This window comes from Penicillium cosmopolitanum, assembly GCF_028827165.1.
Source record: "Penicillium cosmopolitanum strain IBT 29677 chromosome Unknown utg000005l:1.0-4006212.0:1.0-4009387.0, whole genome shotgun sequence".
NCBI lineage: Eukaryota > Fungi > Ascomycota > Eurotiomycetes > Eurotiales > Aspergillaceae > Penicillium > Penicillium cosmopolitanum.
This window is the reverse complement of record NW_026622675.1, coordinates 1075199-1102558: the sequence shown is the minus strand read 5'-3', so window position 1 is coordinate 1102558 and position 27360 is coordinate 1075199. Positions and strand designations below refer to the sequence as shown.

The following is a 27360-nucleotide window of genomic DNA, read 5'->3' as shown; positions in this document are numbered from 1 at the left end:
CCTCGTTGATGGTTCCCTGGTTGTGTTATCGAAATGGTGGAGGCTTGTTGAAGCTTAAATGATCGCCAAATCTCACTGAGAGACTACGTAGCACTCGTATAAATAGCAGACGCGGGGTTCGGGATTCGGGATACGGAATGGGCTCAGAAGCCGGTAGCCGCTTGGATGCGACACAGGCGCGTCTAAGTTGATCTGAGTGGGCATTCGGATATAGGTAGTATTTTCAAGGTTGTGAGTCAACAACCAACAACTCAGTGGGACGAGCAGAATATGGAGATATGTAGGGTTTCGGGCTACGGAATGGATTCAGAAGCCGGGAAGCGTCTGTATAATACATTTAGGATCAGGCGCCCTCAGACTAAGGGGCCATTTGAGGTATTCTTGAGTTCACCAACCCAAGCCCTTGAGGAACTTTGTTGCGTGTACTTCTGAGGTGGCTGGTTTTGAAATGAAGCAATAAGATTTGGACTGTATAACCTTTGGATTCTACGATGCAATTCGCAGTTGACTGTGGTCAGTTGGTTAGTCGTGGAAGAACGAAGATGGAACAGCTTGTATGAGGACATGGCCCAAATGGAGGAAAGTAGAGCTCAAGATACTAGGTAGTATCCGGAGAAACAAGTAAATATAGGGAGCAGATCGAGTTGTCGATCTACTCGTACAGAATCGATCCAACGGGATGCGCAAGCCTGGTGGAGCCAGCGAGCGGTCCAGACTGCTCGATCCCTGCATATCTCTGCAAGCTTGCTCGCAGATGAGATGATGACCAAATGAGATGGATTCGACAGGTCAGAGATCGAGAGTACTCAATGCCAGATCCGATGCTCCTTGTGGCGAGGCCCAGTGCCAGTCTCGGAATGGAATGGAATGTTTGGGGGGTTGGACTGGAGGGTCCGCTATTGTTTCAGAAGGCTGCCGGTCAGTACCGGCCACACTCGCATGTCACCATAAGCGACGGGGCAAGGCTGGGAATCAACACAGTCAGGGCCATCAAGAGATACTCCGTGGAGCATTGTAATGGTTACACCAATATAACACCATCTCAGACTCGTATTGCTCCAGTCATGACTGTGGCTGGTTTTTTGGGGGCCGAGTTTATTAATCACAGCCACCACATTCCACCCGGGGCCCCCAGCCTCAGCCACTGGATGTTTCGCGCCTTACACCCAACAGGGTCCAAATTCCCTCATGAGGAGGGTGATCCGAGTTATTGTGTGTGGCTTGGTAGACGAGAGTGACAGGGCGCCGCGGTTTCGTAATAATTGAACCGTCGGAGCAGTTGGGGGGGAGGACGGGATGACGGGGGGACAAGGGAAGGCTGAGCAGGCAGCCACTCTAAAGGATGGAGACAAGAGTGACGCTAGTGAGAGAGTGGGTCGACAGTGGAAGTCCCTGTGAGTACTCTGTGTGTGTGAGAGAGGGTGTGTGTAAGTGTGAGTCTAGAATGCCCATCGAAGGCGGGTGCGTGGCTGCCAAGTCTGAGACCCGTGGAATACCTCGAACCCCAGAAATGCGCCCCTGATTGTTTTTTTTCTCTTTTACTCTACTCGACTCTTCTACTCTTCATCATCTCCTCTCCACTCTGTTCACTCCGTCCACTCGTTTTCTGCTAAGTTGGGGTTGATCGTGCTTCCAATCTAGTCACGCCAATTCCCGTGCTGAGAAAAAATTACGAGGCTCTAACGGCCCCCTCTCCCCCGTTTCGCTCGTTCAACGGTAACCCACACTGGACTCGACGACTCGATTCGACTCAACCCGACCAACCCGACTGCTATTCTCACCTTCGATGTACCTGGAAAATTCCCCTCGAGTCTAATAACCCGCGAGCATTTCGCTCAGCTCAGCTCAGCTCAACTCAAACTGCACCGGTTCCCGCAGAAACACGCCAAGCCGGACACACGAGCCTTTCCTCGGTGTTTCAAAGCGCCCACGTATCAGAGACAAGCACAAGACAAGACAGCCCTTCGTGCCACCTGACACCGTCTTTCTTCCTCCCTTATCATTCAAAACCACCACCTCCCCGGTGGTCAATACCGTCATTGTGCCTTACCCCAACAACTCTGCGGAGGAATCCGCCTCAGGTCCTTTTGCCAAGATTTCTTCGCGAGAATCGCACGCCTCCCTCATGGGTCCTGCTGGCTTCGACCCCACGTATTACCCGGAATCCGAGCGATTTCGCGCTCGCGAGACCTACTCTAATGCGAATCCCGCCCCTGTTGCGCCGAAAAGATTTTATATTCCCAATACCCGATGGACCTGGGTCTTTGCGATCGTGACGCTCGTTCAAACGCTCGTGACACTCGCTCTCGAATGGTAAGTACTATGGCGAGAACCCGAGACACCACTTGCTGTCAGACTCCCGAGGAGGCTAACAATCTCTTTTTTTCCTTCTCTAGTTATGTATTTGCCAACTTTCAAATCCAAGAAAAGCCAAACGACATTCCCGCCTCCAGAACAATCCCCACCTTCCTCGCCCTTTACAGTTTCGGTTTCATTTACGAGCTCGTGCTGGTCTATGATGCATTACGCATGAAGAACACCATTCAGATCATCGGTCTTTGCATGTGTAACGTGGGACTGCTGATCTATGGAGCGGTCCAGGTTAAACAGATCAACACCGCAGTCGACGAGCTCAACGACCAAGATTTTATCAAGCCCGAGGTTTGGGGGCAATCGAAGCCATTCTTGATCGTCATTCCCTGTCTCGTGGGAATCGGGAGCGTTCTGATGACCTTCGTCGCTTGGAAGCTCTATGATGAGTTCGCTTGGACAATCTACAAACATATCAGTGCCGATCTTCGCATGAAGCGTCGGTATCTGACCTACCAGGTCAGACCCGTCACCTCTCACCACCCTACGATCGCTTACTGACTTGCTTGTATTCTAGATCTATATTGCGCTGCTGAAGTTTGATTTCTTCTTCTTCCTCGGCTTTACTATTCAGTTTTTGGTCATTGTCTCGTCCAATAAGCATGATGCGGAGTTTTATCTCACCATCATCGCCGTTCCGGTGACAATTATTATCCTGGCCTTTGGCGCCTTCTTTGTCCGCCGGGAATCCACTACAGGAATGATTGCTATCATCGTAAGTCCATCGAGTTTCTCTTGGGGGAATATATACTCTATTGGATAGCCTGCTCACCACCCATTTCCAGCTCCTCTTCTTTGCGGCTATGGCATACTTCATCTTCAAGCTGTTCCGTATGTACGCGCAAGCAACTGCCCACCTGTACATCGCCGCTCGGCCATCGATGACCTTCTTCGCCATCATCACCCTGATCCTCATCGTGATTACCATTACCAACGCGTGCATGTGCGTCAACAACTTCCACCACGGCCTCAAGCCCCACATCCAAAATAAGAAGGTACGGGCCGAGGAGAAGTCGACCGAGCTCTCCAATGTCGAGGGCCAGGTCCCCTCCCGAATGATGATCGATTGATTGTGTTCCAATAAATGGTATAGTGTATTTCATAGTGATCTCTTCCGGCGTTTGGACCTGGAGTAGTACCCCTACTTTCTGATGTTTTCCTTTTCCTTTTGTGATTCCTGACCACCCCGTTATTTAAGCCTGATCTCTGCGTTCCTGATTTGGACCCTCCACCATGATACCTCACCTGCGAAAACTGTGGTCTCTTCCTGTTTTTTCCCCATCCAACGTTTCCACCGATGATGCCGGGTGCAAAATTCCTGTGATTTTTTTCCCTATCTGCTTTCCCCCCTTTCCTTCATATATCCCTCATGAAAGCACCGGTGGCGTTTATTTCGTTTATTTCGTTTATTTTTGACGATGATTCCCGGGGTGTTCTGTTTTTAAGGTCCCCATGTCACTTACGATAGTGCAATGTCAATTGGCAATACCAATGATCACCGCTTAGTCCTAGATCTAAGAATCAATTTTGAATAACCTCAATATGACCTACTAGGCTACTCCGTGTAATTGAATACGCCGACTGCTGATAGATCTCGGTAGCGATGCTTCTACTACAGTAAAGTACTATGTAAATGGTGTCTCAAAGAGAGCCTTCTGATTGGTGGGTTTTCCGTAATCTATACGCAAAAATTACCGCCATACACACCCGGCCAAGCTCCCTGTAACCGTACCAGTACCGCCCCTCGTATCGAATCAGGAAAGCGCGATCGTGGCCTCATTGGAACTCCGCAAATCCTCTCCTTCCAGCCCTGATCTTCCCCCCCAACTTTCCTTCATTCACTCCTTTCCCTTCAACCCTCCACCTCAATTCACAATGGTAAGCGTCTTCAATCATTCAATTGCTCATCATAACCACATCTGCTTCTCTATCAATCTTCCCAACCCAACACCTCCTTTCCTTTCGATTCTAGCACCACCCACGACCCCCATGTCCAACCGTCCCCGTATTCCTGTCAAATCCATCTACAGTCCACTAACAAACGTTCCATAGGCCTCCCCCCGTCCTGCCTCTCCTCTGACCTCAGGTGCCGAGTCTGGCCCCGACTCCAAGTCCGCCGGCGCTGCTGTCGCCTCCGGCTCTGCCGTCGGCCGTCCTTCCTCGCCCACTCCCCCCGGCGGTCCTCGCGCTGCTATGCGCCGTCGTGCCGCCGCTGACCACAAGGAGTCTCTTCGCAATGTTCGCCCCAGCTCTACTCGCTCTGCTGGTGCCGGTGGTTCTTCGGGTACCATGCTGAAGCTCTACACTGATGAGAGCCCCGGTCTGCGGGTCGACCCCGTTGTTGTTCTGGTGCTGAGTCTGGGCTTCATCTTCTCGGTTGTTGGTCTGCACGGTACGTTCTTTCATTATATATCACCATTCGAAGCCCCTTCGAGATGATTTCCGTAATGGAATAATGGAGTTTGGATATCTGAGCTGCCGGGCGTGGTCCAATTCTGATCCTGATACTGATACTAATTTACGATATAAACAGTCATCGCCAAGGTTTCCCGCAAGTTCTCCGCATAAGCGATTCTCTCGATTCCATCTCAGCCCGTGCTTCGCACTTTGCAGTTAACAATCTGGCAATGTGTGGATGATCGGCCCGGGTTACGAGACGTCATCCCTCAATCCTCAATCCTTCTCCTATACCCCTATGAAATTTGATCCTGGTTCCGAATCTGAATTGCGGCCACGATCTTTCCCGGCTACTCCGTTTTTCTCGACATATGTGGTGTTTTTCCTTTTTTTCTCTTTAATAGTGGGTGCTGCGGAGTGCCCATGACCTATCCGCTGTATAGGTCGGTTTGGACCCCTTCCACGTGACCTTGACTCTCAACTGCATCGTTTGGTCTGCGACTTTTCGCGCTGAAATAGCCCTGGCGCTGGCCTGGTGTGGCTGGTAGTTTGGAGCGTGAAGGAGTCTGACGTGTGTGTACCATATCAACCGAATGTGTTTGCATCGAGTAATGGACTTGACGTTTCAAGTAACAATTTTGTTGCTGCCGTAGACTGTAGGGACTCCCTTGGGAGGCATCAAGGTTCCTAGTAGATGGTGTCCTGTCCGTGCAGTGCCTGCGGTTAATTGTAGGCGTTTTCATGTAGCAATGGGAAATCAGAGCATTATTGATCCTATGGAGCTCTAGTTGACAATTGGCCACTCAGTACCTCGTATCTGCAAGTTCCTTACCAATAATTGAATAGTGCTCGTACAGGCCCTAAAATTCCCGTCCAATTTTCTCAAAATAATGTAAACTCACATAATTTCTGCTGTCACTAGAGCTTAATCTCTCACCCGCACTTGTGACAGTGGGGCAGCCCTGCCAGGGTACTTCTACCAGCACATGGAAATCGTCAATGACCACAGAAATCGACTAAGCGGGGCCTATCGAACAATCAACAATTTATCAACGGATTCGCCCGATCGATTGACCTCCTATGTAGGTCAATGCTCATATTCTCGTGGTAAGCACCCCAGACTCCACTTTCGGAAACCCTTCTTATCACCACCCAACCTTGCACCAATCACAACCCCCAGAACTATTCCAGGATGGAGCCAAGAAAAGCGCAACTGATAAGCCTTGCACTCGTCGAATCGTCTAATTGCATCAGGACCCGCGATAGCCCAGTACTCCAATGGGAATTGCTCTACAAAGTAGGGGTTGTACATGGGCTTGTGGTTAGCATGAGAAAAGTATGATTGATCTCTGGGGAAATCATTCCGGGAGCCAAGCTACAAATCCGCCGTGGTTTAGTTTACCCACCGGCTTATTCCTGTCCCATTACGAGAGGAATGTACTTTGAAAGAGCCCTTATCTAGGTCCGGATAGCGGGTCCTAACGTACATTGGATCATGTCCCTATCTAAGCTCAGGCACTAGGATAGAGTAGTGGCTCGTCGTCGGCTGGGGTTAGGACGTGCGAATTCGGAGATTTGGGTCTTTCTGCGTGTCGGCGTGGTTGTTATAAAACATGTCTCCCCTTATCCCGAATGTCATGGTTCGCCAATTGAGTCTTTAACTTTATAATAGGGCTAGAACTTCCAAATCCGGCTCATACTTGGATTGTTTGATCGATTTGCTCGTCTTCTGCATATTCATCCCTTGCATCTTTCTTTTCATCTTTTTTTAAGCTTTCCGACTTATATACCCTTGATTTCACCATATTGATCTCGAACTTGATATATTGGGTCTGGGTTTAAAATGGCTGTCGCTTTCACAGCGCCTTTATCCCAGGGCTTTGGGTATGGCATTATCCTTGGATTGGGATTTGCTTTTGCCCTGGTGATGATCTTTATTACATGGGCATTGAAACGGTAAGCTTTTCAACTCTGTAATGATTTATCTTCGAATTAAATCCAGTATCTAACATATGTTCACTCTAGGTATCAACATGAAGTTCAAACCTCCGAGATGTTCTCGACAGCTGGTCGTTCCGTCAAATCCGGTCTCGTCGCTGCTGCCGTCGTTAGTAGCTGGACATGGGCGGCGACTCTGCTGCAGTCGTCAGCAGTCGCGTATAAATATGGAATTTCGGGTCCTTTCTTCTATGCTTCGGGTGAGTGCTTGCGTCTATAGCACAATGCCTTGATGACATAGTGCTAATATAGTATACAGGCGCAACCGTGCAAATCCTCCTTTTCGCGACCATTGCTATCGAGCTCAAACGACGAGCACCGAACGCGCACACCTTCCTCGAAGTGATCCGGGCTCGCTACGGCACAGTCGTCCATGTCGTTTTCATCATTTTCTGCCTCATGACAAACATCCTCGTCACGGCCATGCTATTGACTGGTGGTTCTGCAGTCATGACCTCCCTCACTGGGGTTCACACTGCGGCGGCTTGTTTCCTACTTCCCATAGGTGTGGTGCTGTATACTCTCTTCGGCGGTATCAAAGCTACCTTCATCACGGACTACATGCACACTGTGGTTATCTTGGTGGTCATTTTCCTCTTTGCGTTTTCAGCATATGCAACTAATGCCGAGCTTGGTTCGCCGGGCAAGGTCTATGATGCCCTTGTTGCAGCTGCAAAGAGGCACCCTGTCGAGGGAAATGCGGAGGGAAGCTATGTCACCATGCGCTCGAAGGAGGGTGGCATTTTCTGGATCATCAACCTGATTGGCAACTTTGGGTTCGTCCAGTTTCTTTATCCAACCTCATCACCCTGGATCATATAAGCTAATATCTACTAGAACTGTTTTCCTCGACAACGGCTACTACAACAAAGCTATCGCCGCAAGCCCCGTGCACGCTTTCCCCGGATATGTCATCGGAGGCCTTTGCTGGTTCGCCATTCCCTGGCTCTGCGCCAGCACAATGGGTATCTCGGCGCTAGCATTGGAAGGCACAAATAGAATGAGCGACAGCGATGTCACAGCCGGACTAGTCCTACCCTTCGCCGCAGTCAAACTTCTCGGATACAGCGGTGCAGTGGCCACCACATTGATGATATTCATGGCTGTGACTTCCGCCTTCTCGGCACAGCTAATTGCCGTTTCGTCCATTTTCACCTACGATATCTGGCAGGCGTATATTGAGCCATCTGCCAAGGGCAAGAAGCTTGTCTGGGTTTCGCATATGTCTTGTATCGTCTACTCGATCATCATGGCTGGCTTTGCCACGGGGCTTTACTACGCTGGTATTGGTATGGGGTATTTGTATTTGCTTATGGGCGTCATTATTTCCTCTGCTGTCTTTCCCGGCGCAATGACTCTTCTCTGGAAGGGCCAGAATTGGATTGCTGCAGCTGCTTCCCCACCACTTGGCCTAGCTGTGTCTCTTATCGCATGGCTCGTGGTTGCAAAGAAGGAATCTGGTATTTTAACCGTGGACACTACAGGTGCAAAGTAAGTTCTCTTCCAAAATTCTCTCACCTGGCTATATCGGATGCAGTCCACTAACCGAATTCTTTTAGCTATCCCATGCTAGCAGGAAACGTGGCTGCCCTACTCAGTCCAATGATCTTCTCCCCACTCTTCACATTCATCTTCGGCTCCCAGAACTACGACTACGAGTCCATGCGCGCAATCCGCAAAGTCGACGACTCCGAAGTCGCAGCCGCAGCACACATCGACCTAGAGCTCGTCCCCGGTGAAGGAAACGACTCCTCCGCCGCACAAGCAGAAGAAGAAGAGCGTAAGCTCAACCGTGCCGCACTATACTCGCGTACACTTACCGTCTTCATGGCCTTTGCCTTTCTCATCCTCTGGCCGATCCCAATGTACGGAAGCTCTTACGTCTTCAGCAAGAAGTTTTTCACAGGCTGGGTTGTTGTTGGTATTATCTGGCTCTTCTGCACATTGTTTGGCGTTGTTGTTTTCCCGCTGTATGAGGGCCGTGAGAGCATTATTCGTGTATCGCGAATGATGTTCCTTGATCTTATGGGTCGGAAGCCGGCTGTTTGGCGTGGCAAGGAGGATTCATCACATCCTTCTGGCGTTGTGACGCCGACGGAGGTTGGAGATGAGAAGAGTAAGGACGCAGAGGATGTGAAGTCTTCTCTTTAGGATATGGGATGATGGTACGATAGGTTTATGATTGCCGGTCGATCTTTGCGCTTTACTTTTTATACCCTAGCTTGTTTTGGTTTACTTTTTAATAATATTTTTGAATGTGAAGTGCTTCCCCTTTGGATTTCTAAAAGAAAAGGTGTTACAGGTATGCGAGCGACTTAAAAGGACCATTCATCGATAGCAGAGGAAAACAGAAAAAGAAAGTAACTAGTAACCCGACGCCGGAACTTGAACAACTTGAACTTGCCGAGATCGGGCTTTAGGACGTATCACACTCTCATTGAGCCTTCGATTTTGGCGAAACAAACGACTGGAAAAAAGTACTGTGATTGCTCGGATTTCCTCGAAAGACCTTGGAGACCTATTTGTAGTCCTGTTGCTGTTGCTGTTGCTGTTGCGGTGGCGGTTGTTGTTGGTACCCGCCATACGCTTGAGGGGGTGGCTGAGGACCCCATGCCATCTGAGGTGGTGGTCGTGTTTCAGGAGTGATATCAGGCCGATCCCTGAATAATACTGGTTTAGATCCGCATTGCCTAGCTAGTGAAAATGATGTGACATACCGAAGATCTTGGCTCACGCGACAGGTGTAGCATAAAACCTCCTAAATTAAATGTTAGCTCCAATGACATTGATTGAGAATCGATCTTTTTTAGAGGTCCTAGTATTTACCTTGTACTTGTGGGTTGAGAGCGGGATCAGAGGCTGTGTCATGGTGATGTTAGTCATCTCGTCATATCCCCCGCTGCACAGGACAACACAGCAACAATCAGAGAAGGCGTACAATGAAGCAAATGGTGAAGAATGGCCTAGAAATAACCGTTAGATTGTAAATTCCAGCATCTTGCCAAATCCGGTACATACCATCTAGTCACACAATGGCCGTTCCAGTGTTGGCCTAACAATGGTGGATATGCATTAGTGTGACGTCCCCTAGGGAGGAAAGTCGCCAGTAATGAGGAATATAACGAAAGGTCACTTACAGTTGTAGCAGTAAGCGCGTACCTGCTCGTAGCCTTCGAGCATGCCCGTGAACTCTGTGGCTTGAATCAATATCCGAGGTATACTACTAAGCAGGGTGGAGATGTCCACAAGGTAAACACCTGAAGAACGGTGCCAGGAACAGGTCCCCACTCTCGTGTTCGGAAGCTCCATGTGGACAATCGGACATGGTCACATACCATGAGTTCCAAACGTGATACAGAATGCCATGATGATTGATGAAAGTTAGAGAGGGAATGGTGTTCAATGGATTGAAGGCAGCGGCATTTGGGGAGGCGCTGGCTGTGGCTTGGCTGCTTGGCGGCACGTGAGGTCCATGTGATCCAGCATGTACGGGTACTACAACAACTCAAACAGATTCTCAGACCTCACCAATTGAAGCTCTATGTAGCAGATAATAATGAAATCCCGGAAATATTCGATACTGATTTATGACAGTATGTACAGAATGCCGCAACTCTCTCGCAAAGAAAGCGCTTGTTGAAAATCAAGAGAAGAACCAAGGTTATGAGGCATAGATAAAAAGGATCGCTAGAAATGGTATTTTGCGAGGTTTCTCTCGGGATCTCCCCATCTGTCGTCTTGGTATTCGTTGTCCTTTACTGGGTCTTGAAGAGGAGGATCGCGCAGTGTCCGAGGTAGAAGTAAATGAAGTGCTTCGTCTCTGTCGGAAGATGAGTATAAAAAGAACTTATGAGGGTCGGGGGTTCAGAACTGACCGTGAGTTACGAAGCTTCCAAAGTTCCGGCCAACAATGCAGTGCCAGGTAGCACCCTTTCGAGAGTCGAACTGGAGGGGTTTATCAGCGAAGGTGTGGGGAGGGGTAAGGCGGGCAAGGAGCGAACCTCTTTCTTGATGTACTGCGCGATGTCCTGGATAATATAACTGTCAGAAACTGTACTGGAAGCATTGGAATTGTTACAGGTTCGTAATAGGACATACCTTCTCAATGTGATACTTCTCCATGGCCTCAATCGCTGGGGTTTATCAGTCATGGCTCGTGCGCGGATTGTTCAAGTCACCTACCAAGAGCAATGGCCTCCTGCTGCATATCCTCGGTCTATCAAGTAGCGTGAGCGCTGTAACTCTGGATGTGAATATCGATCTGTCCTACCATATCCACCGACTTGATTTGTGCTGTGCCTGGCTGTTAACAAACAGAGTCTGGCTCTTGGTGTGAAGTTAGAACTCACCCTCCATCTTGTCCTTCGTTTCAGTAGTCATTGTTGAGGTATTGGGGGAGGTAGTTTTCCGAGAGGTTCGTAAGGTCAGATTGTGCAGGCGCAGAGGGAATGTTCTTGGGAACAGACAGCTGCACTTTGCGCGTGATGGAATCGGGTCGCGCCTTCTGACCGCCTTCATGGTGGAGGATAGCGCTGTGCAAATACTGCCGGTTTACTTTTACCGCCTACTAGATGGGTGGAGAGCTCCAGGTGGGTCTCGGTCCGGAGGTACTAATTCCCGACGATCAAATATTTTAGTTGGAAATAAATTTATCATTTCGTCCGTTTCTTCCTTCTTGCACGAGCTTTCGTCGAACGCCAAAATGGAGAACACTCGCGTGTTCGTCAGTGGTCTTCCACCGACATGCTCCAATGATCAGCTTCGCAATCATTTTGCAGTCCGTTTCCAGGTTACTGACGCCCATGTCCTGCCCAAGCGCCGGATGGGATTTGTTGGTTTCAAAAGCCATGATGCGGCTCAGGAAGCTGTCAAATACTTCAATAAGACATTCTTGAAGATGTCCAAGATCTCGGTAGACATCGCCCGGCCGGTACGTGAAGTTTGTTGTGAACGGAAAATATTTTCCTTTCTGCTTTTTTTTTCTTTCCCTTTCTTCCTTGCCACCCCACGCTGACCAGTTCAGTTGGTCTGGAGACTGACCACTATGTAGATTGACTCTAAGCCTGAGAAGTTCCCTTCTCGCAATCGTGATATGGACAGGGGCACCCAGTCCTCGGATAATGCGCTTAAGCGTAAGAGAGATGAAAAGGCCCAAGACCCTAAGCTCAAGGAGTACCTCTCCTTGATGCAAACATCCTCCAAGACTCGCACATGGGCGAATGACGATGGCATGGTGAATCCAACTGAGGAGCCTGTGCCGGCCAGTAACCAACCGACTCAGGACACCGCTGTCGTTGAGGAGTTTCCTTCCCACCCGAAGAAAGCTCGTGTGCAGGAAACCTCTCCTAGTGAAAAGGATGAGGCACCAAAGCCTGTGGTTGTTGACCAAAGCGGAGCTGATGAGAGCGTGGACTCCCCCATGCTTGATGACCAAGAGGGAGATGGAGATGAAGAAGAACAAGGCGAAGCTGCCCCTGTCTCAGATGCCGATTGGCTTCGATCAAAGACAAGCCGCCTTTTGGGTCTTCTTGACGAAGATGAGCAGGCCGAGTTTGATGACCACAAGGTTGCAGAGCCGGCTCAGCCTCAGAGTCGCACTCCCGATGAACCCGAATCCCGCAATGCGGCAATTGAAAATATTGCCGCTCAACCCCCTCAACCCACAGCTAATGATGATGAAAATGATGATGATGAAGAAGAGCAAGAAGATGTAGTTCGGTTGACGGCGGAGCAGAACAAGAACATTGATCTTATCCGCGAGTCTGCTCGCCTGTTCGTGCGAAACCTAGCTTACGATACCACTGATGGAGACCTAGAGCCGCTTTTTTCTGAATATGGCAAACTTGACGAGGTTAGTGACACTCCTTTTTCTTCTTTCCTATTGCCCCTCCACCCCCATTCGTACCGGCATTCTTGAAATGCCCGGTCGATCGCTCGCATGATGAATTTCCTGATAGGGACATCCGATGCCAAAGGCAGATGATGTGAACAGGTCAAGAGATTTTAGTAGATGCTTCTTGTTTATCTGAAGAGCAACCCAACCATTTCACTTGCACATGCCACTCAATTTGTTTTGACCAAGCGCTGATGAAATTTTAGGTTCACGTGGCCTTTGATACTCGCTATGAGAAGAGCAAAGGTTTTGCCTACATTCAGTTCTCTAATGCGGATGCGGCGATTGAAGCCTACAAGGCCCTCGATGGAAAGCACTTTGAGGGTCGACTCATGCACATCCTGGGTGCCTCTGCCAAGAAGACATACAAGATTGATGATCATGAATTGTCGAAGCTCCCCTTGAAGAAACAGAATCAAATCAAGCGCAAGCAAGGTGCTACTTCTTCATTCAGCTGGAACTCTCTCTACATGAACGTGAGTGTTACTCGTTCTTTTAAGGGTAGAAATTGAAGCTAATTGTTTCCAGGCCGATGCTGTGATGTCTTCCGTTGCAGAGAGACTTGGAGTCGCTAAAGCAGACTTGCTTGACCCTACATCTTCTGATGCGGCTGTCAAGCAAGCGCATGCTGAAACGCATGTTATTCAAGAAACAAAGGCGTACTTCGCATCGAACGGAGTTAATATCGATGCCTTCAAGGGTCGCGAACGTGGAAACACTGCGATCTTGGTGAAGAATTTCTCCTATGGTGTGAAGTCTGGTGAGCTACGAAGCATGTTTGAACCTTTTGGTCAGATTATTCGCCTCCTTATGCCACCCAGCGGTACTATTGCCATTGTAGAATTCGCCAGACCCGACCAAGCACAAAAAGCTTTCAAGGCCCTGGCCTACCGCAAACTCGGGGACTCAATCATCTTCCTGGAGAAAGCTCCCCGGGATTTGTTCGACCCTAACGTGGCCCCCAAGGCCGTTGCCGCCGATACCCGCGGGAAGGGTCAAGGTTTCTCTACTGCGGATACATTCGCAGCCGATGAGCCGGATACTGGCATGACATCGACCCTCTTCGTTAAGAACTTGGATTTCTCGACTACAAACGAGAAGTTCTTGGAGGTCTTCCGACCGTTGGAAGGCTTCGTTACCGGACGTATCAAGACCAAGACCGACCCGAAGAAGCCCGGTCAGACCCTAAGCATGGGTTTTGGTTTCGTGGAATTCAGAACCAAGTCCCAAGCTCAGTCGGCTCTTGCGGCCATGAATGGCTACAAGCTCGACCAACACGAGCTGGTCATTCGTGCCTCTCACAAGGGCATGGATGCTGCGGAGGAGCGGAGGCGCGAAGATACTGCCAAGAAAATTGCAGCCCGCCGAACCAAGATCATTATCAAGAACTTGCCGTTCCAGACCACAAAGAAGGACATTCGATCACTTTTCGGCACATACGGCCAGCTTCGGTCCGTGCGTGTTCCGCAAAAGTTCGATCGCACGGCTCGTGGTTTCGGTTTCGCGGACTTTGTCAGTGCTCGCGAGGCGGAAAATGCCATCGACGCGTTGAAAAACACGCATCTTTTGGGTCGCCGACTGGTGTTGGAATTCGCGAGCGAGGAGGCTGTCGATCCCGAGGAGGAGATCGCGAAGATAGAGAAAAAGGTAGGGGAACAGGTGGACCGTGTGAAGGCCCAACAGATGATGGGCGGCGGACGGAAGAAATTCACCGTAGGGGCTCAGGAGGAAGCATGAAGGTCGCGTCCCTTTTCCCTTTCCTCCCTGTAAGAAGGGTGGTGGACGTTGACTTGGGATTGGCCGATAGCGCACCCCTTGCGTGGTGGTGGAGGACGACGATGTACGATTTCTTGCATACGCTTTTTCAGGCTTATTTTTTTACTTTTTTTTACCTGCGCTCAGAGAAAAAGAGATACCCCGAACACGTTCCTGCGGCTGTCAGTTAAGCCCTGCAGATTTTTTTAAAGACCCTCGTGCCGCTCATGTGCTTCTTTCTGTTCCTCCCCATTCAAGGTGCTGCAGTACCCTTTAACCCTAACCCGCCGATGCTCTCCTTGTATACTTCCCTTCTCCCCTCTCGGTCCCTTCCCATCCAAACCCCACGCGACCACCACTAGGATCAAAGGGTTGTGAGTTATTTGTTGTGATAGTCCTGAGATGATCATTCGCCTACATTCCAATGGGTGCGCTGCTGTGGTCTCGACATTCCTGAGCCTGGGTTGAGCAAATGGGCAACGTCGCTGGACATCCGACATTCTTCATGGGTGTCCATTGCCACCGATCACTGACAATTGTTTGTCGACACTGACCAGCATGATAGTCGGGCAAAGTCACCGTCCTGCAGCCCAAAATCTCCGAGTCTTTCGTGACTGGATCGTGCTGCTCCAGCATCTCCAGCATCCCTTGCATCCGACAGCACTTCCTTCAGATCATACCCTTTCTTGACTCCTGATTTGTCGCGGCAAGGACAGATGGCGGCCGTCCTTTGCTCCCCACACGGCGTCTGGGCGCGCGACGGCCAGGACTAGGTCCTGCCTAGGAGTATGGAGATGGCGTTCGAGGGTCGCGGTGCAGGCAAAGGTCGCTATGCTGCTACTGGGACTACACACCCCTCCCCAGGGGAGTTATTTTCCCTATAAACACCATCTTGCTCGCTCTCACATTCTCTTTCACAGGTCCTGACATTCTCTTCCACCCGTCTGCGTTCTTGAGCAGTTGTGTTTGCGACTGTGCTGCGTTCTTTGCCAGGCAGTAAGCATTTGACGGTGCCTCTCAACTCCCTCCTCCTTGGAATCCGTCATTCTTTTCGAGAAGCCCGTCACTTGGTAAGCTTGCCATGGCTGCTGACTGGCAACCCGAGTGCCTCGTGCCTCAGAACCAGCCGTCCCTCGAGGCTGTAGGAGCTCATACCGACCGGGCTCTGCAGAATACCTCTGGGAACGTTCAGTCATATTCTGATACCTTCGCTCACGGTGATCCCACTGCTCGAGATGACCATCTTCAGCAGCTGGGCTTCAAGTATCCCCACCATGCTACTGCCGCCCACCCCGTTGCAGCTCCCAGCCTTGCTCACCAGCAAGCAGTGGCTGCCCGTCTTCATGCTCGCAAGCTACGTCGTCTTCACTCTGTTGGGCCTGGGCCAAATGTAGCTCCTCGACGTGGACGCAGCTATCTCAAGTCACAGAAGTATATGGAATATCGAGCACGTCCTCGACGTGATACTGGCAAGGATGGTGAACCTGTTTGGTCTGATGAGCTGGAAGATGCATTCCAGCAGGGTAAGTCTTCTTCATCCAGCTTCATTACAGAAGAACATTTCAATTCTGATGACATATACAGCTCTTGAAGCAAACCCTCCAATGGGCCGGAGAAAGTGGTCGGAACGTGGAAAGTCATACGGCCGCAATGAATTGATTGCCGAGTACATCTTCAAGTTGACCGGCAAAAGGAGGACTCGCAAGCAAGTGTCGAGTCACTTGCAGGTTCTCGATTCGTTCCTGAAGGGCGATCCTGATTGTGAGTTTGCTAGCTTGACGTCTCTCTGGTTTGGATATTAATACCATATGGTTAGGGGAGCGACTTGTTCGAGAGCAGTCGGGAGATAGATTGAGCGGTCATTCTCAGACATCCGCCACCCCCAAGTGGAGATCTTCCATGGAGCATCCAGCAGCACCAAGTCACTACGGCCATGCACAATCCACCTACCATGATTCTATGAGAATGATGCAGCCTTATGGTGGTGACCTCCCCCCGCCTCATTATACCCTGGGCTCAAGTATGCAGGAGGCCAGCACCAAGAACATCCACGGCTTCAGTTTTGATATGTGGGTCAGTGCTCCTCAGCAAGCCAACCGTATCGACAAGGCCCTTCACGCATATACCCGTCTTCAGGGAGATCTTCATCACCCTAATGCACCTCCCATGCCCCTTGAGGACGTGCCTGGCTGGCGCGCCTCATTCCCGCATCTGGCCTCATCTCTTGACGAGATGAATGGTCCTCTGGACTGCGATATTATTATGTTGGAGGTGAATCTAGAGCTGATGACTGATTTCCCTCCTTCCGGCTCCCGACTTGGTATTCAACTAGACCTTGACTTCGGACACCCTACCGCTGGGGACGTGTTGATGGTCAACCAGATGGACAACTGGACTTGCAGCACCCGGCTATACGAAGACGGGCGAGAGCATTGGGAAACATACCACGATCTTTCCAAGCCCCAATCAACCAAGGTCAAGCCGCTTTTTGAATCATCCTGGTGGGCCAAACTCTTCACTGAGCTGACCCAGGATAAGCGCATCGCCGAGGATTCGGGTCAACCCGAGTCAGTCCATGCTACGGATGAACGCACTCGTCGGTTCCTCCGCTCTCTGTCTGCAGTACAGGAGATTCGTGCCATTCCCCCTGCCTCGCGTCGTCTTTCAAACCAATTCCAGGGCCACCAGGGCGAAGAAAGCGAGCGCATGGCCATTCTAGTCTGGAAATTCCGTCAAACCCGACCCGGTGAAGTTGGCACAACCACCTGGCGCCGTCTGATTCCCCCTCCTGATCGGGTTCAAACCAACAGCCCCCGACAAAGTTCCGGTGTTGACCTTCCTCCTCTCTCCCTCGACTCCATCCTTCTCAACAAACCCTCGCAGAGTGTTTATCAGGCAGCTCAATCTCAAGACTTTACCCACCACCAGGCTCAACAGCAATCTCAGTGGCCTATATACCCCCATTCCCACGATAATGTGGCTAATATCTTTAATTCCTCCGGTCAACTGGACTTCATGACCTCAATCACCAAGGCGGAAGATGGCCTTGGTGACAAGACCGCCGTGAGCTCGGTTCTGGACTCATTCCCTACCAGTCTCGCACCCGAGACATCCCAACCGACCAGCATGAGCGCTAGCAGCGGTGGACCCATGATGCTCGGTATGCATGGTATTCCCATGACCCATCAGAACCTGGGCTATAACATGGGCCATGACGCTAGTCAGTATGTTCCATCTCCGCAGCATGGTGTCAACCTTCACGACAGCCATAGCGTGCTTGACGGCTTCTTTGGGCCTGGCACACAGTCCCTTGATGACCTCAGTCACGGCCAGGCATCTTGGGGAGCACACTCTACCTCCATTCCTGGCGACGTTAATGCCGGCGGATACCATCACATCCCTTTCCAGACCGAGCCCCAGGTTCCTTCCTCGCGCGAGACGCAACAGCCACACAATTTTGACGGTTTGATGCCGGCGGATGATCTGATGGACAAACTCGTTGGACGTCTGTCTAATGGTCCTAGCATGCATGGGGCGGGCCCTGAGCATGCGAATAACGGCTATTCAGAGAATCCGGTGGATGCGGTTTAATGATACGCAAGAAAAAAATTTACTTGGTAATGATAATATTATTTTGGAGTGATGTACTCATATACTTTTACATCTCTTTTATTTTCTTTTTCCTTTTCTATCATCTGAGAGCGGCAAACGAGGGGAGTTACTGGGGCTGTGGAGTTCAATTCCTCTTCTTTTACATTTCAAATAAATTTCTTGTATACTTGAGAACTGGGTTCGACATTATAGTAAAAGATAAAGGTAGAATAAACACAGAATAGTGGGGGTTATATATATTACTATCAGCTTCAAAGTTCTTTCAATTAACCCCAACTTTCAAGGTTGGGGGTGTCACGGTGATTCTGCCGATACCCCGCACGCCATTCGTTATTTCGCTAAAACATTGCCGGTCATTGGACAAAAGACGAAGATATAGAATGTACAGAAGACCCACTACTAAGTCCGAATCCACTTGAATGCCGCAGAGCTAGGGTTTAAATAGAGCTGGGCTGGGTTACATTCCCTCGCGAGTTCCACCCGTTGCCGGTCTCGCTCTCAGACAGAGTCTTCAGAAATGGGGAAGGTCTTCAACGCTGCAGAAGGTACAGTTTGCTCGAGATCGTTGTCGTCACTCTACTATCAGACTAATCAATCCCAGTTGCTAGTCATAACACCAGCAAAAGTTGCTGGGTAGTCCTATATGGAAAAGTCTACGATGTGAATCACCGCCGAACCGGACACCACGTCTAACTAGAATGACTATGCTGACACTGAATTTAGGTAACTGATTTCGTCGCCAAGCATCCAGGTGGCGCAAATGTGATTTTGAAGCTCGCAGGAAAGGATGCAACCGAGGAATATGACCCTGTACATCCTGAGGGTACGCTCGAGAGCAACCTCAAGCCCGAGGCTCTTCTCGGCAGCATTGATCCCGCCACAATGCCTAAGCCTGAGACACAATCAGGAGGCTCTGAGAAAACTCTAGAAGACGTGCCAGTGCACACGCTCCTCAATATGGATGAATTTGAAGAGCTTGCCACGAAAAAGATCAGCAAGAAAGCGTGGGCATACTACTACTCCGCGGCCGACGACAAAATCACGAAGCGCTTGAACACTGAGGTCTTCCGCTCAATTCTCTTACGACCTCGGGTCTTCATTGATTGTACAGAGTGCAATCTCGACACAGCTTTACTAGGAAACCAAGTTTCTCTGCCTATATATGTGTCTCCAGCCGCCCAGGCTCGCCTGGGTCATCCATCTGGTGAAGCAGGCATTGCCGAGGCATGCAGTAGTATGGGTGCGCTACAAATAATCTCAAACAGTGCATCCATGACGCCAGAACAAATTGTCGCCAACGCCACACCAGACCAGGTCTTTGGATGGCAACTCTATGTGAACGACGATCGAAGCAAAAGCGAAGCGATGATTGCGCGAGTCAACAAACTTCACGCGATCAAATTCATCGCCCTAACTCTTGACACACCAGTGATGGGCAAAAGAGAGGATGACCAGCGTTTCGGCAATGTCATCGACGAACTCACGGAACAGTCGTCACCTGAATCCTTTAAGCAGCGCGAGAAGCAAGCCTTTGCAGGTATGGATCCGACTCTAACCTGGACGGAGACCCTCGCCTGGTTGGCGAAACATACCACTCTCCCTGTTGTCCTTAAAGGTATCCAGACGCATGAGGATGCCTATATTGCCTCCTTGCATCGGCCACAGGTGAAGGGGGTTATCCTTTCCAACCACGGCGGTAGATCTCTTGATACCTCACCCCCGGCGGTCCATACCCTGCTTGAAATAAGAAAATACTGCCCTGAGGTTTTTGACAAGATTGAGGTGTGGATGGATGGTGGTGTGAGAAGAGGAACGGATGTTGTCAAGGCTCTTTGCTTAGGTGCCAAGGGCGTTGGTATTGGGCGGCCACCACTCTGGGGCTTGGCTGCTGGGGGTGTCGATGGCGTGAAGAGAACATTACAGAGTAAGTTGAAAAGACGAGATGTTCTTATGGTGACAGAGTGCTGACTGATTTTTCCCAGTTTTGGCGGATGAGACCAAGACTTGCATGCGTTTGCTTGGGGTTCAAAGAGTAGAACAACTTGGAATGCAGCATGTGAGTTTTAAAATCCAGCTCTTTATTCCTTGAAATGCGAGAAGCTAACGGTTTGGTTCTTTAGATCAATTCCCGACTAGCTGAAGGGCAGATCTACGATGGGCCGTCCGGTCTTGAGGCATGCCGTGCACGTCACGGGTCAAAACTCTGATACTCCCATAAAACTCTCTTTCAACTGCATAGAAACCAAATTAATTACCTAGCATTGGTACTAAAGATACTCATTTCAATTTTGGGTACTTCCAAGGTTTAAGCAAGTTCAAGTTGATGATAAACGTGCATTAACTACCTAGGTATGGAATATATATACCAGTAGTACCTACCAGTACTAGTACTAGTACAATATCGAATCCAAGGTTACTAGTAGTAGAACAGGCCCAAGACCACTTAACTACGTAGTATTCAACGATAAATAAAAATGAAATACCTACAAGACTTCCAAGGTTCTGTTGTCATAATACTACCACTACTAGTAGTAATACTTCTAGTTCATCGAGTGCCAAGACCCTTCCCTCTCCGCCTCTCCGCCTCTCCGCATCATCTCCGACACGCCGCTCAATTTCCTCCTCACTGGCACATCCACTCACCTTCCGCCTGGGAAATGAGCAATTCCTCCAGGATGGCCACACGCCTAGGCACGGCTGTGCGCATTCACCTAAAGCCTAGTTCCCGACACCAACTATCCGACACTCGGTCGATTCTCGATGCGCTCAAGAAATTCGGTGAAGTCAATACATTCAAGAACCTCAAGGTACTAAGGCCAGGCTGAGCTCCAGTCCAAACCCAAGAAGCAAGACTAAGCTTCATTTATAGTTCGACTTCCATCACGCGAAACCAAATGAGATCAATCGCTGCATTCGCGTGATCTTCGACGAAAAAGAAGCCGCAGAACGCGCCATCGCCGCATCGCCTCTGAAAGTCTCCATTTCCCACCGACAATCACAATCACAATCACAACTAGCAAACAACCCCTCGTCCACCGAATCCCCTTCCTCAAACCCATACACAGACTCCGTTCTCACAAAACACACCTCAACCCCCGGCATCGCCCCCAAGAATAAAGAAATAACCTGCACAATCGAACCCGACAACCACACAGTAGCAATGATAACCTCCCGCACAAAGTTCAACGTCTACAACACCCGCAAAAAGGACAATCACGTCCTCCATGACCTCACGGGTCCAGAAACAAGCATACCGCTTCCACAACTGACCGATACGATCCGGCGCGAAGGGATGGACTTCTACGACAAGAAAAGGAAACCAGATCCCAATGCGCCGACCTTAATGGAGCTTTATAGAGAGGGTGTGCAAGCTGCCGCTGATGCAAAGAACCCGCGCTCGAAAATCGTTACGTTGGAGGAGGTGCATAAATCGCATCAGTGTCAGGATCAGGATCAGGATCAACCCCAGCATCAGCACGAGACGACTGCTCGCGAAAGCGGGTTGAAGCGATTGGCCAAGGAGAAGACGCGTCACCCTCGGATGGCGGAAGATTGAGAGGAGGATCTTGATACGCGCTTATACTTAGTCTTCTAGACATTGGAAGTGGGATTCGCTGTTCTTCTATCCGGACCGGGCTCTTGCCGTTTGGCTGGATAACATTGGGTATACCCAAATGACATACCCACCTGAAGTGCCTGGCTCATTCAGCTGGCCCACACTCAACGACATTCGATTGCTTGGGAACCCCGCAGCCTCGACTATTTTGTCGGTGATACACTGCAGCTGCATTTTGCCCGTTTTCACATGAGGCAAAACATGCACTAGCAGTTTGATGCAGTTTTTGCACCAAACCATGCCAGAAGAAGAAGAAATTGAATGGTGATACCATGGAGATTGTGACACCCGGCACTCGCTTGGGCTGGCTCGACATGGATCTGTATATATGGAAGATCACACTATGGCGGATCTGGTCATCGGGTGTGCGAAGTAAATACAATATCCGAGCCACCTGGGCAGTTACAGGAACTCTCAGCAAGCACAAGCTCATTCGTATTCGTTGCTCATCGAGATTTGTCATCTGCTAAAAACTGATTCTACAAACAAGAAAACGCCAAAGCCAAGCTATCATCCCAGCCCACGACCTGCCAGATAAAAATAACAGGAACTATCAGACCCGCAAGTAAGCTAAAGTAAACACAGAGTGTTAGTACATACTGCCCAGTCACATAATTCGAGTAGTTGGGAGCGGGGAGGAGAAAACATACTTGCGTCAATCTGCACAATCTGCGGAAGTGCCAGCTTCACCTTATTCCGGTAAACAGCAGGACCATTCATCTGCAAGGGATTTCCCTCGAAGTAAACCGTTTGCAAGTTCTCCTTGTCCTTCAATTCGCGCTCCACCTCGTCGAAGCTGGAGAGCTGGTTGTTCGAGGCCCAGAGCTCTTCAAGGTTCTTTAGAGAGGAGAGATGTTCTAAATGGGAGACTTGGTTGTTGGAGAAATCTAGGACGCGCAGTGCGGTGTTGTTTTCTAGTCCGGTTAGGTCGGTGATTGCGTTGTGGGAGAGGTAGAGTTCTTCGAGGTTGGGGAGGTTGGAGACTCCGGTGATGTTGGTTAGGCGGTTAGATTGGATAGAAATAATGCGGAGATTTTGAAGGGCGTCGAGGTTCTGTTGGATGAGTGTTTGTTAGTTATAGTGATCCCATAGGGTCGGTGATTCAAGTTTGATCGGGGATAATTTGTTGTTACCTTCATCTCGACGATTTTGTTCTTTCCGAGCCATAGTTCTTCCAATCCGGCGAGATGATCCAGGTTTTCAATTTCCTGATCGAAGTTAACATCACCCACTCATTTATCTCATCTGCGTCATTCTGCCGCCTATGGCATGATCCATACCCTAATTCGATTCGCTCCAAGCTCGAGATTGCGCAACTTGAGCAACCCTTCCAACCCCTCGATTGTAGAGATCTTGTTCTGTACAAAGTAGATATCCGTCAAGTGAACCAGATGCGAGACGTTCTTGATGTGCTTGATCTTGTTGAAGCTCAGATCCAAGCTGGTCAGGTCACTGAATTCATCCAGACCCTTGATGTGCGAGATAAGGTTGTCATAGAGGTCGAGTTCTTTCATGGATTGGGCAACGTTCGAAGGGAAATTAATGCGCTGTATTTGATTTTGTCGAAGACATAATCTCTATATCGCAAATTGTCAGTCAGACAGACCTCGCCGAAACGAAGGGAAAGAAAGAAAACTAGGAAAAAGTCGCCGGACAGAACCACCACCACTGTGTCGGAGATTCAGTCACAGCGCTATACCCAGGGATTAACATACCCGGAGCTTCTCAAATCGTTCAAGGTGTAACGCCGAAAGCGAAGATATGCGACAATGCACGAGATCGATTTCCTAGAGAACCAACGAAACCAACGATTAGTGATCAGCCAGCCAACAACGCCCAGTTTCGAGACCCAAGGGAAAGCCGCTTTAACCCAACCCAACATACCTCTGTATTCACATCCTCATCTGCCAGTAGATCTGCAAAAGTCCATCAGTATCAATTTCTTCAACGACGCGCCATCTCCACTGCACTGTGCCACCGGAGAAATTCCCTACCCTCGTCCGCATCAATTTCCTCCACGGGCGGTGCCTCCGGGTCGGAATAATCCGAGTCCTCTAGAGCTTCCGGGTTGGTGATGACTGCTTTTGGCTCGACACGCATTTTGCCGTCCCAGCCTTCCTTATTCTTCATGTTCGGTGAGGTGGGATTCCCAGTGGTAGGGTGGGATGATGGGAGGTCCAATGGCGGGCGGTGGGATGTTCGATGCGGGGAGCTTCCAAGAGCGGGCGCCGAGGTTCCGTCGGGGTGAGGGGAGAAGAGAAGAGATAATCGACTGAGACAATTTGTTCGAATCAGTGGGATTTTGCAAAGAGGCGATTTGGAGACGGTTGGAAGTGCCCAGGAGTGGAGGGGCGAGCTTTCGAGCTAATTTGAAGGTTGGTTGGTTGGTCATCTTGCTGGGACTCGGAGCTCGATGCGGCTTTGGCTACGAATGAGTGCAGGTGAACCATGGGATGCAGATAGCCAACTTTCAAGTTCAACTTCTAAACTACTCTCTACTAGTAGGTACTGAGAACAGTCACAATGAGCCGAACTACTGTGTATTCCTAATGAGACATTTTCCTCGAGGACTATATACAGCATAAAGTGCCGCAGGTCATATACATTGGAGGAGTCAATCCAGCAATATAATCCAAAGATCTTCTCCGCGGTGGCATCATAGCAGAGTGTATTAGATGATACCGCCACAGAGAAACACCAGTCGCCATCAACAACAAAAGTTAAATGTGACAAACTAGTTCAAACCCTTAGCTGGGCAAGGTAGCAAGGCATTCGAGACAGAAACAGGGGGAGAGTGCTGAGGGGAAGATGGGATACAAGGGGGGCATAATAACCAACAGACGCCTGCAGAATGCATTGGAGAATGCGGGGGGTGATTGCGACAGAGGGAAGACAACAAGGAAATTCAGGGCATGACATGGGAGGGAATCGACGGGGATAAGAAATGGGCAAAAGCTCGCTCGGAGCATGGTCAGATAAGTAAGATCACAATGCCAAAGAGTTGAAAGGAGCAGAAAAGGAGGAAGATGCCAGGGGTTATTGTGGGCTATACGGGAAAAAAAGGAAGGAAAGAAAAAGTAAAGAGAAGCCAAAAAAAGAGCAGTCAAGTAAGAAAAGAAAAGGGGGAAAAAGACAACAGATGCAACAGATGGGCCACGACCCGTTGGGGAACCAGTTCCAATCTGGGTCAATGGTCGAGCGTCGAAGAAGAGAAGTTATAATGGAAACAAGAGGCAGGGTGAAGAAGAACCCGTCATTCATAGGAAAGACACAATGCTGGAAAGCTGGGAAAGGAACAGAGGCTTTTTCTCGCACCAAAAACAAAAGAAAGGACACGCTCAATGGGGAATCTCAGGCGTAAGGAAGATCCGGACATGAAGTTTCACAGGGTGATGTCCAAGACCATGCTGACATCTTGGACTTGTTGTCCAGCAAGATCCTCGAGAACGGGAATCAGGTCAAGCAATTCGTTGTCATGTGCGTCAGAGAACCAGCTGCTGATGGGTATCGCGTGTTGAGGGTGGAAAATGTAGGAGGTGGGGGAGTTGTCAATGATGATCGTTTCGCGAAGGTCGCGGCCGACTTGAGAAAGATCCTGTTGGAAGTTAGCAAATGGTGATATTGTGGCAGAGTGGAACGAGGCTGACCTTAACATAGTTTCCCTGATGATTATAACAGCTCTCGCGGAACAGACGGTGGTGAACGACGTTGTGAATGTCCAATTGATCCAAGAGAGGATCACCATACTGCAAGGAAATTAGTACATAGCTCATTCTCCAGAATTATGAGGCGGGTGGGGTCAACGAACCTTGGAAACTGATGCAGTAAACACTACAACCTCATATAGCTCACCAACTCGCTTCATGAACTGGTCCACACCGGGGCGCTTAATCACATAGATGTTGTGGTATTGTCCCTCGATCTCCACTGGAATTGTGAAATCCGCACGTTCAAGGACCTAGGTTCATGGTAAGCTTACACGGAAACTGCTTCTTGACTGAGATTGACATGCATACCTTGAAACTGCTGTGTACGAGTGTTTCATCGAGATCCAGGACGAGGCATTTGCGGTTCTGCAGGTGCGGCACAGGCGGCGGAAGTAACCATTGCTGTTCGCCGGCATCTGGTGCGATGGGGGGGCTCAGGGACCGGCAAAGGGGGTGGCGGGGGCAGGACTGTCGCGGGTTGCACATCTTCCTCGTGTGTTGAGTCTTCACCTTCGCCAACGGGTGCTTTCTTGTCAATCGATTCGTCCGCGGGGAGGGCCTCATCACCGGTGGCCGGTTCGTCTTGTGGGTGAACTCCATTCGTTTTCACCTCGGTTATTACTCCATTCGGGGTCGCGGTGGTACTCTCTTGCTCCTTTGTGCTCACTGGAGCTGGCTCAGATTGTCCGGCAGTGGTGGAAGTGCCCTCGCCTTGCGCATCGGCAGGAGCGTGCGAGCCTTGGTCTTCGTCCTTGGGCTGAGATTGATCGGCGCCGACAATGGGCTGGGCCTTCTCGTCCACGGCATATGCAGGATCTCTAGACTCCACCGTGCTCGAGTCACCGGTTTGGGCTTCTGCTTTGTCGGGGGTGGGCAGGCGGTTTGAAGTAGGCGGTAACTTGGTAGTTTTCTTCGGAGGGAGAGCCGAGTCATCCCCCTCGGCATCAGGAGATGAGCAGCAAAGGAGGCTGCGAAGCTTAGAGATCTTTTTCGGCTGAGGCTTTGAAGGGCCGTTCATGTCGGGGGTGGTTGGGGTGTTTGTCTCATTGCTCTTCTCGGCGTTCGCTACTTCCTGAGTCTGTCGCGATCGGCGGCTACTCGCCCGACTGCGGTCTCTCCTCGCTTTCAAGATACTAATCTTGGAGCTTCGTCGAGACTGCTCGTCCGGCGCAGCCTCATCGGCACGGTCCGATGTCGATTGTTTGTCCGTCTTGGAGAGTCGCGACGGCGTTGGGATCAAAAGACGACGTTTCTTGGGTTCGTCGGCAGGTTCCACAGTATCCGTAGAGGTTACAGCGGGTGCGGCCGCGGCGGATGAAGAGGCAGGATCAGAAGGCGCGCTTGGCTTGGATTCCTGGGATTCGGCGACATCGGTGGTGATGTTGTCGGGAGGCATCTCGGACCCTGACAGCGATCATTAGCATTCGCGACCGGGGGATTCCTCACAAATTGCGCATAGCAAGCGCAGAGTGAGCCGGGGGCAAGGAGAGAAGAAAGGAACTCACCTTTAGTTTCTGGGGTTTCGGGGGCGTTCATGGGTGCTTTGCCCGCAGACTCGGGAGCTGAGGGCGCGGAATCTCGCCCCTCGCTCTCACCACGCATCGGGGGTAGCTGCGGCGAAGATGAAAAAGGGTAGGATTGAGAGAATCCACCGGGGAGATCGGCGGCGAGGGTGAAAGGAGAGGGCGATCAAGAGAAGAGAAGGAGAGTGCGGCTACAAGGATGTCAACACGGCCTCCTGGATCAGCGATCCGGAGAATCGCACGTACCGCCTTTTGGCCCCAAAGGTCAACAACTCTGCCAAGACACGAAGAGAAGAAGGCAGCAACAACGCAGGCGACAATGCAGGCGCAGACGCAGATGCAGACGCAGATGCCGATATGCAGCTGGAGGTGCGTACTAATTTGGGGGGGGTGGGAGGAGAGGGGAGAAGGGGCTGGAGGAGGAGATGGATGTCACGTGGGTGGTGAAAGGTGGTGAAATGGGAAATGAACTGAAATGAACTGGACCTG

General features: G+C 50.3%; 11 protein-coding genes across 11 annotated transcripts; 7 read left to right on the top strand and 4 right to left on the bottom strand.

Moving 5' to 3' along the window:
- Window positions 1–1444: 1444 nt before the first annotated feature.
- N7509_003462 (uncharacterized protein) lies at window positions 1445–3440 on the top strand (the record flags this gene model as incomplete). Its single annotated transcript, XM_056628099.1, has 5 exons — window positions 1445–1461; window positions 1840–2313; window positions 2397–2829; window positions 2888–3085; window positions 3156–3440. 5 exons carry the CDS (start codon window positions 1445–1447, stop codon window positions 3438–3440), a joined length of 1407 nt encoding a protein of 468 aa, XP_056490833.1.
- Window positions 3441–4245: 805 nt separating this feature from the next.
- On the top strand, window positions 4246–4938 carry N7509_003461 (SEC61-beta family protein; the record flags this gene model as incomplete). Its single annotated transcript, XM_056628098.1, has 3 exons — window positions 4246–4248; window positions 4423–4762; window positions 4904–4938. The coding sequence occupies 3 exons, from the start codon at window positions 4246–4248 to the stop codon at window positions 4936–4938; spliced, it is 378 nt and encodes a 125-aa protein (XP_056490832.1).
- A 1672-nt stretch (window positions 4939–6610) lies between these two features.
- On the top strand, window positions 6611–8916 carry N7509_003460 (sodium:solute symporter family protein; the record flags this gene model as incomplete). The annotated part of the gene is made up of 5 exons (XM_056628097.1): window positions 6611–6723; window positions 6793–6965; window positions 7025–7541; window positions 7603–8256; window positions 8325–8916. 5 exons carry the CDS (start codon window positions 6611–6613, stop codon window positions 8914–8916), a joined length of 2049 nt encoding a protein of 682 aa, XP_056490831.1.
- A 367-nt stretch (window positions 8917–9283) lies between these two features.
- N7509_003459 (rhodopsin family protein) lies at window positions 9284–10131 on the bottom strand (the record flags this gene model as incomplete). The annotated part of the gene is made up of 6 exons (XM_056628096.1): window positions 9284–9425; window positions 9483–9523; window positions 9592–9664; window positions 9704–9728; window positions 9903–10022; window positions 10101–10131. The coding sequence occupies 6 exons, from the start codon at window positions 10129–10131 to the stop codon at window positions 9284–9286; spliced, it is 432 nt and encodes a 143-aa protein (XP_056490830.1).
- Window positions 10132–10520: 389 nt separating this feature from the next.
- On the bottom strand, window positions 10521–11145 carry N7509_003458 (dynein light chain DYN2; the record flags this gene model as incomplete). Its single annotated transcript, XM_056628095.1, has 7 exons — window positions 10521–10585; window positions 10641–10710; window positions 10767–10793; window positions 10864–10898; window positions 10948–10981; window positions 11036–11058; window positions 11115–11145. 7 exons carry the CDS (start codon window positions 11143–11145, stop codon window positions 10521–10523), a joined length of 285 nt encoding a protein of 94 aa, XP_056490829.1.
- Window positions 11146–11467: 322 nt separating this feature from the next.
- mrd1 (RNA-binding ribosome biosynthesis protein MRD1) lies at window positions 11468–14395 on the top strand (the record flags this gene model as incomplete). Its single annotated transcript, XM_056628094.1, has 4 exons — window positions 11468–11695; window positions 11816–12616; window positions 12865–13134; window positions 13187–14395. The coding sequence occupies 4 exons, from the start codon at window positions 11468–11470 to the stop codon at window positions 14393–14395; spliced, it is 2508 nt and encodes an 835-aa protein (XP_056490828.1).
- A 1099-nt stretch (window positions 14396–15494) lies between these two features.
- Window positions 15495–18004, top strand: abaA (transcription factor AbaA; the record flags this gene model as incomplete). The annotated part of the gene is made up of 3 exons (XM_056628093.1): window positions 15495–15936; window positions 15998–16174; window positions 16230–18004. The coding sequence occupies 3 exons, from the start codon at window positions 15495–15497 to the stop codon at window positions 18002–18004; spliced, it is 2394 nt and encodes a 797-aa protein (XP_056490827.1).
- Window positions 18005–18542: 538 nt separating this feature from the next.
- N7509_003455 (FMN-dependent alpha-hydroxy acid dehydrogenase) lies at window positions 18543–20232 on the top strand (the record flags this gene model as incomplete). The annotated part of the gene is made up of 5 exons (XM_056628092.1): window positions 18543–18570; window positions 18627–18685; window positions 18749–19949; window positions 20008–20081; window positions 20146–20232. The coding sequence occupies 5 exons, from the start codon at window positions 18543–18545 to the stop codon at window positions 20230–20232; spliced, it is 1449 nt and encodes a 482-aa protein (XP_056490826.1).
- A 468-nt stretch (window positions 20233–20700) lies between these two features.
- On the top strand, window positions 20701–21581 carry N7509_003454 (uncharacterized protein; the record flags this gene model as incomplete). The annotated part of the gene is made up of 2 exons (XM_056628091.1): window positions 20701–20832; window positions 20895–21581. 2 exons carry the CDS (start codon window positions 20701–20703, stop codon window positions 21579–21581), a joined length of 819 nt encoding a protein of 272 aa, XP_056490825.1.
- Window positions 21582–22194: 613 nt separating this feature from the next.
- Window positions 22195–23771, bottom strand: N7509_003453 (putative protein phosphatase PP1 regulatory subunit Sds22; the record flags this gene model as incomplete). Its single annotated transcript, XM_056628090.1, has 7 exons — window positions 22195–22211; window positions 22292–22694; window positions 22775–22849; window positions 22922–23218; window positions 23357–23428; window positions 23526–23557; window positions 23636–23771. 7 exons carry the CDS (start codon window positions 23769–23771, stop codon window positions 22195–22197), a joined length of 1032 nt encoding a protein of 343 aa, XP_056490824.1.
- Window positions 23772–25023: 1252 nt separating this feature from the next.
- psrA (putative general stress response phosphoprotein phosphatase Psr1/2) lies at window positions 25024–26950 on the bottom strand (the record flags this gene model as incomplete). Its single annotated transcript, XM_056628089.1, has 6 exons — window positions 25024–25236; window positions 25289–25387; window positions 25450–25599; window positions 25658–25750; window positions 25791–26752; window positions 26854–26950. The coding sequence occupies 6 exons, from the start codon at window positions 26948–26950 to the stop codon at window positions 25024–25026; spliced, it is 1614 nt and encodes a 537-aa protein (XP_056490823.1).
- Between the last annotated feature and the right edge of the window lie 410 nt (window positions 26951–27360).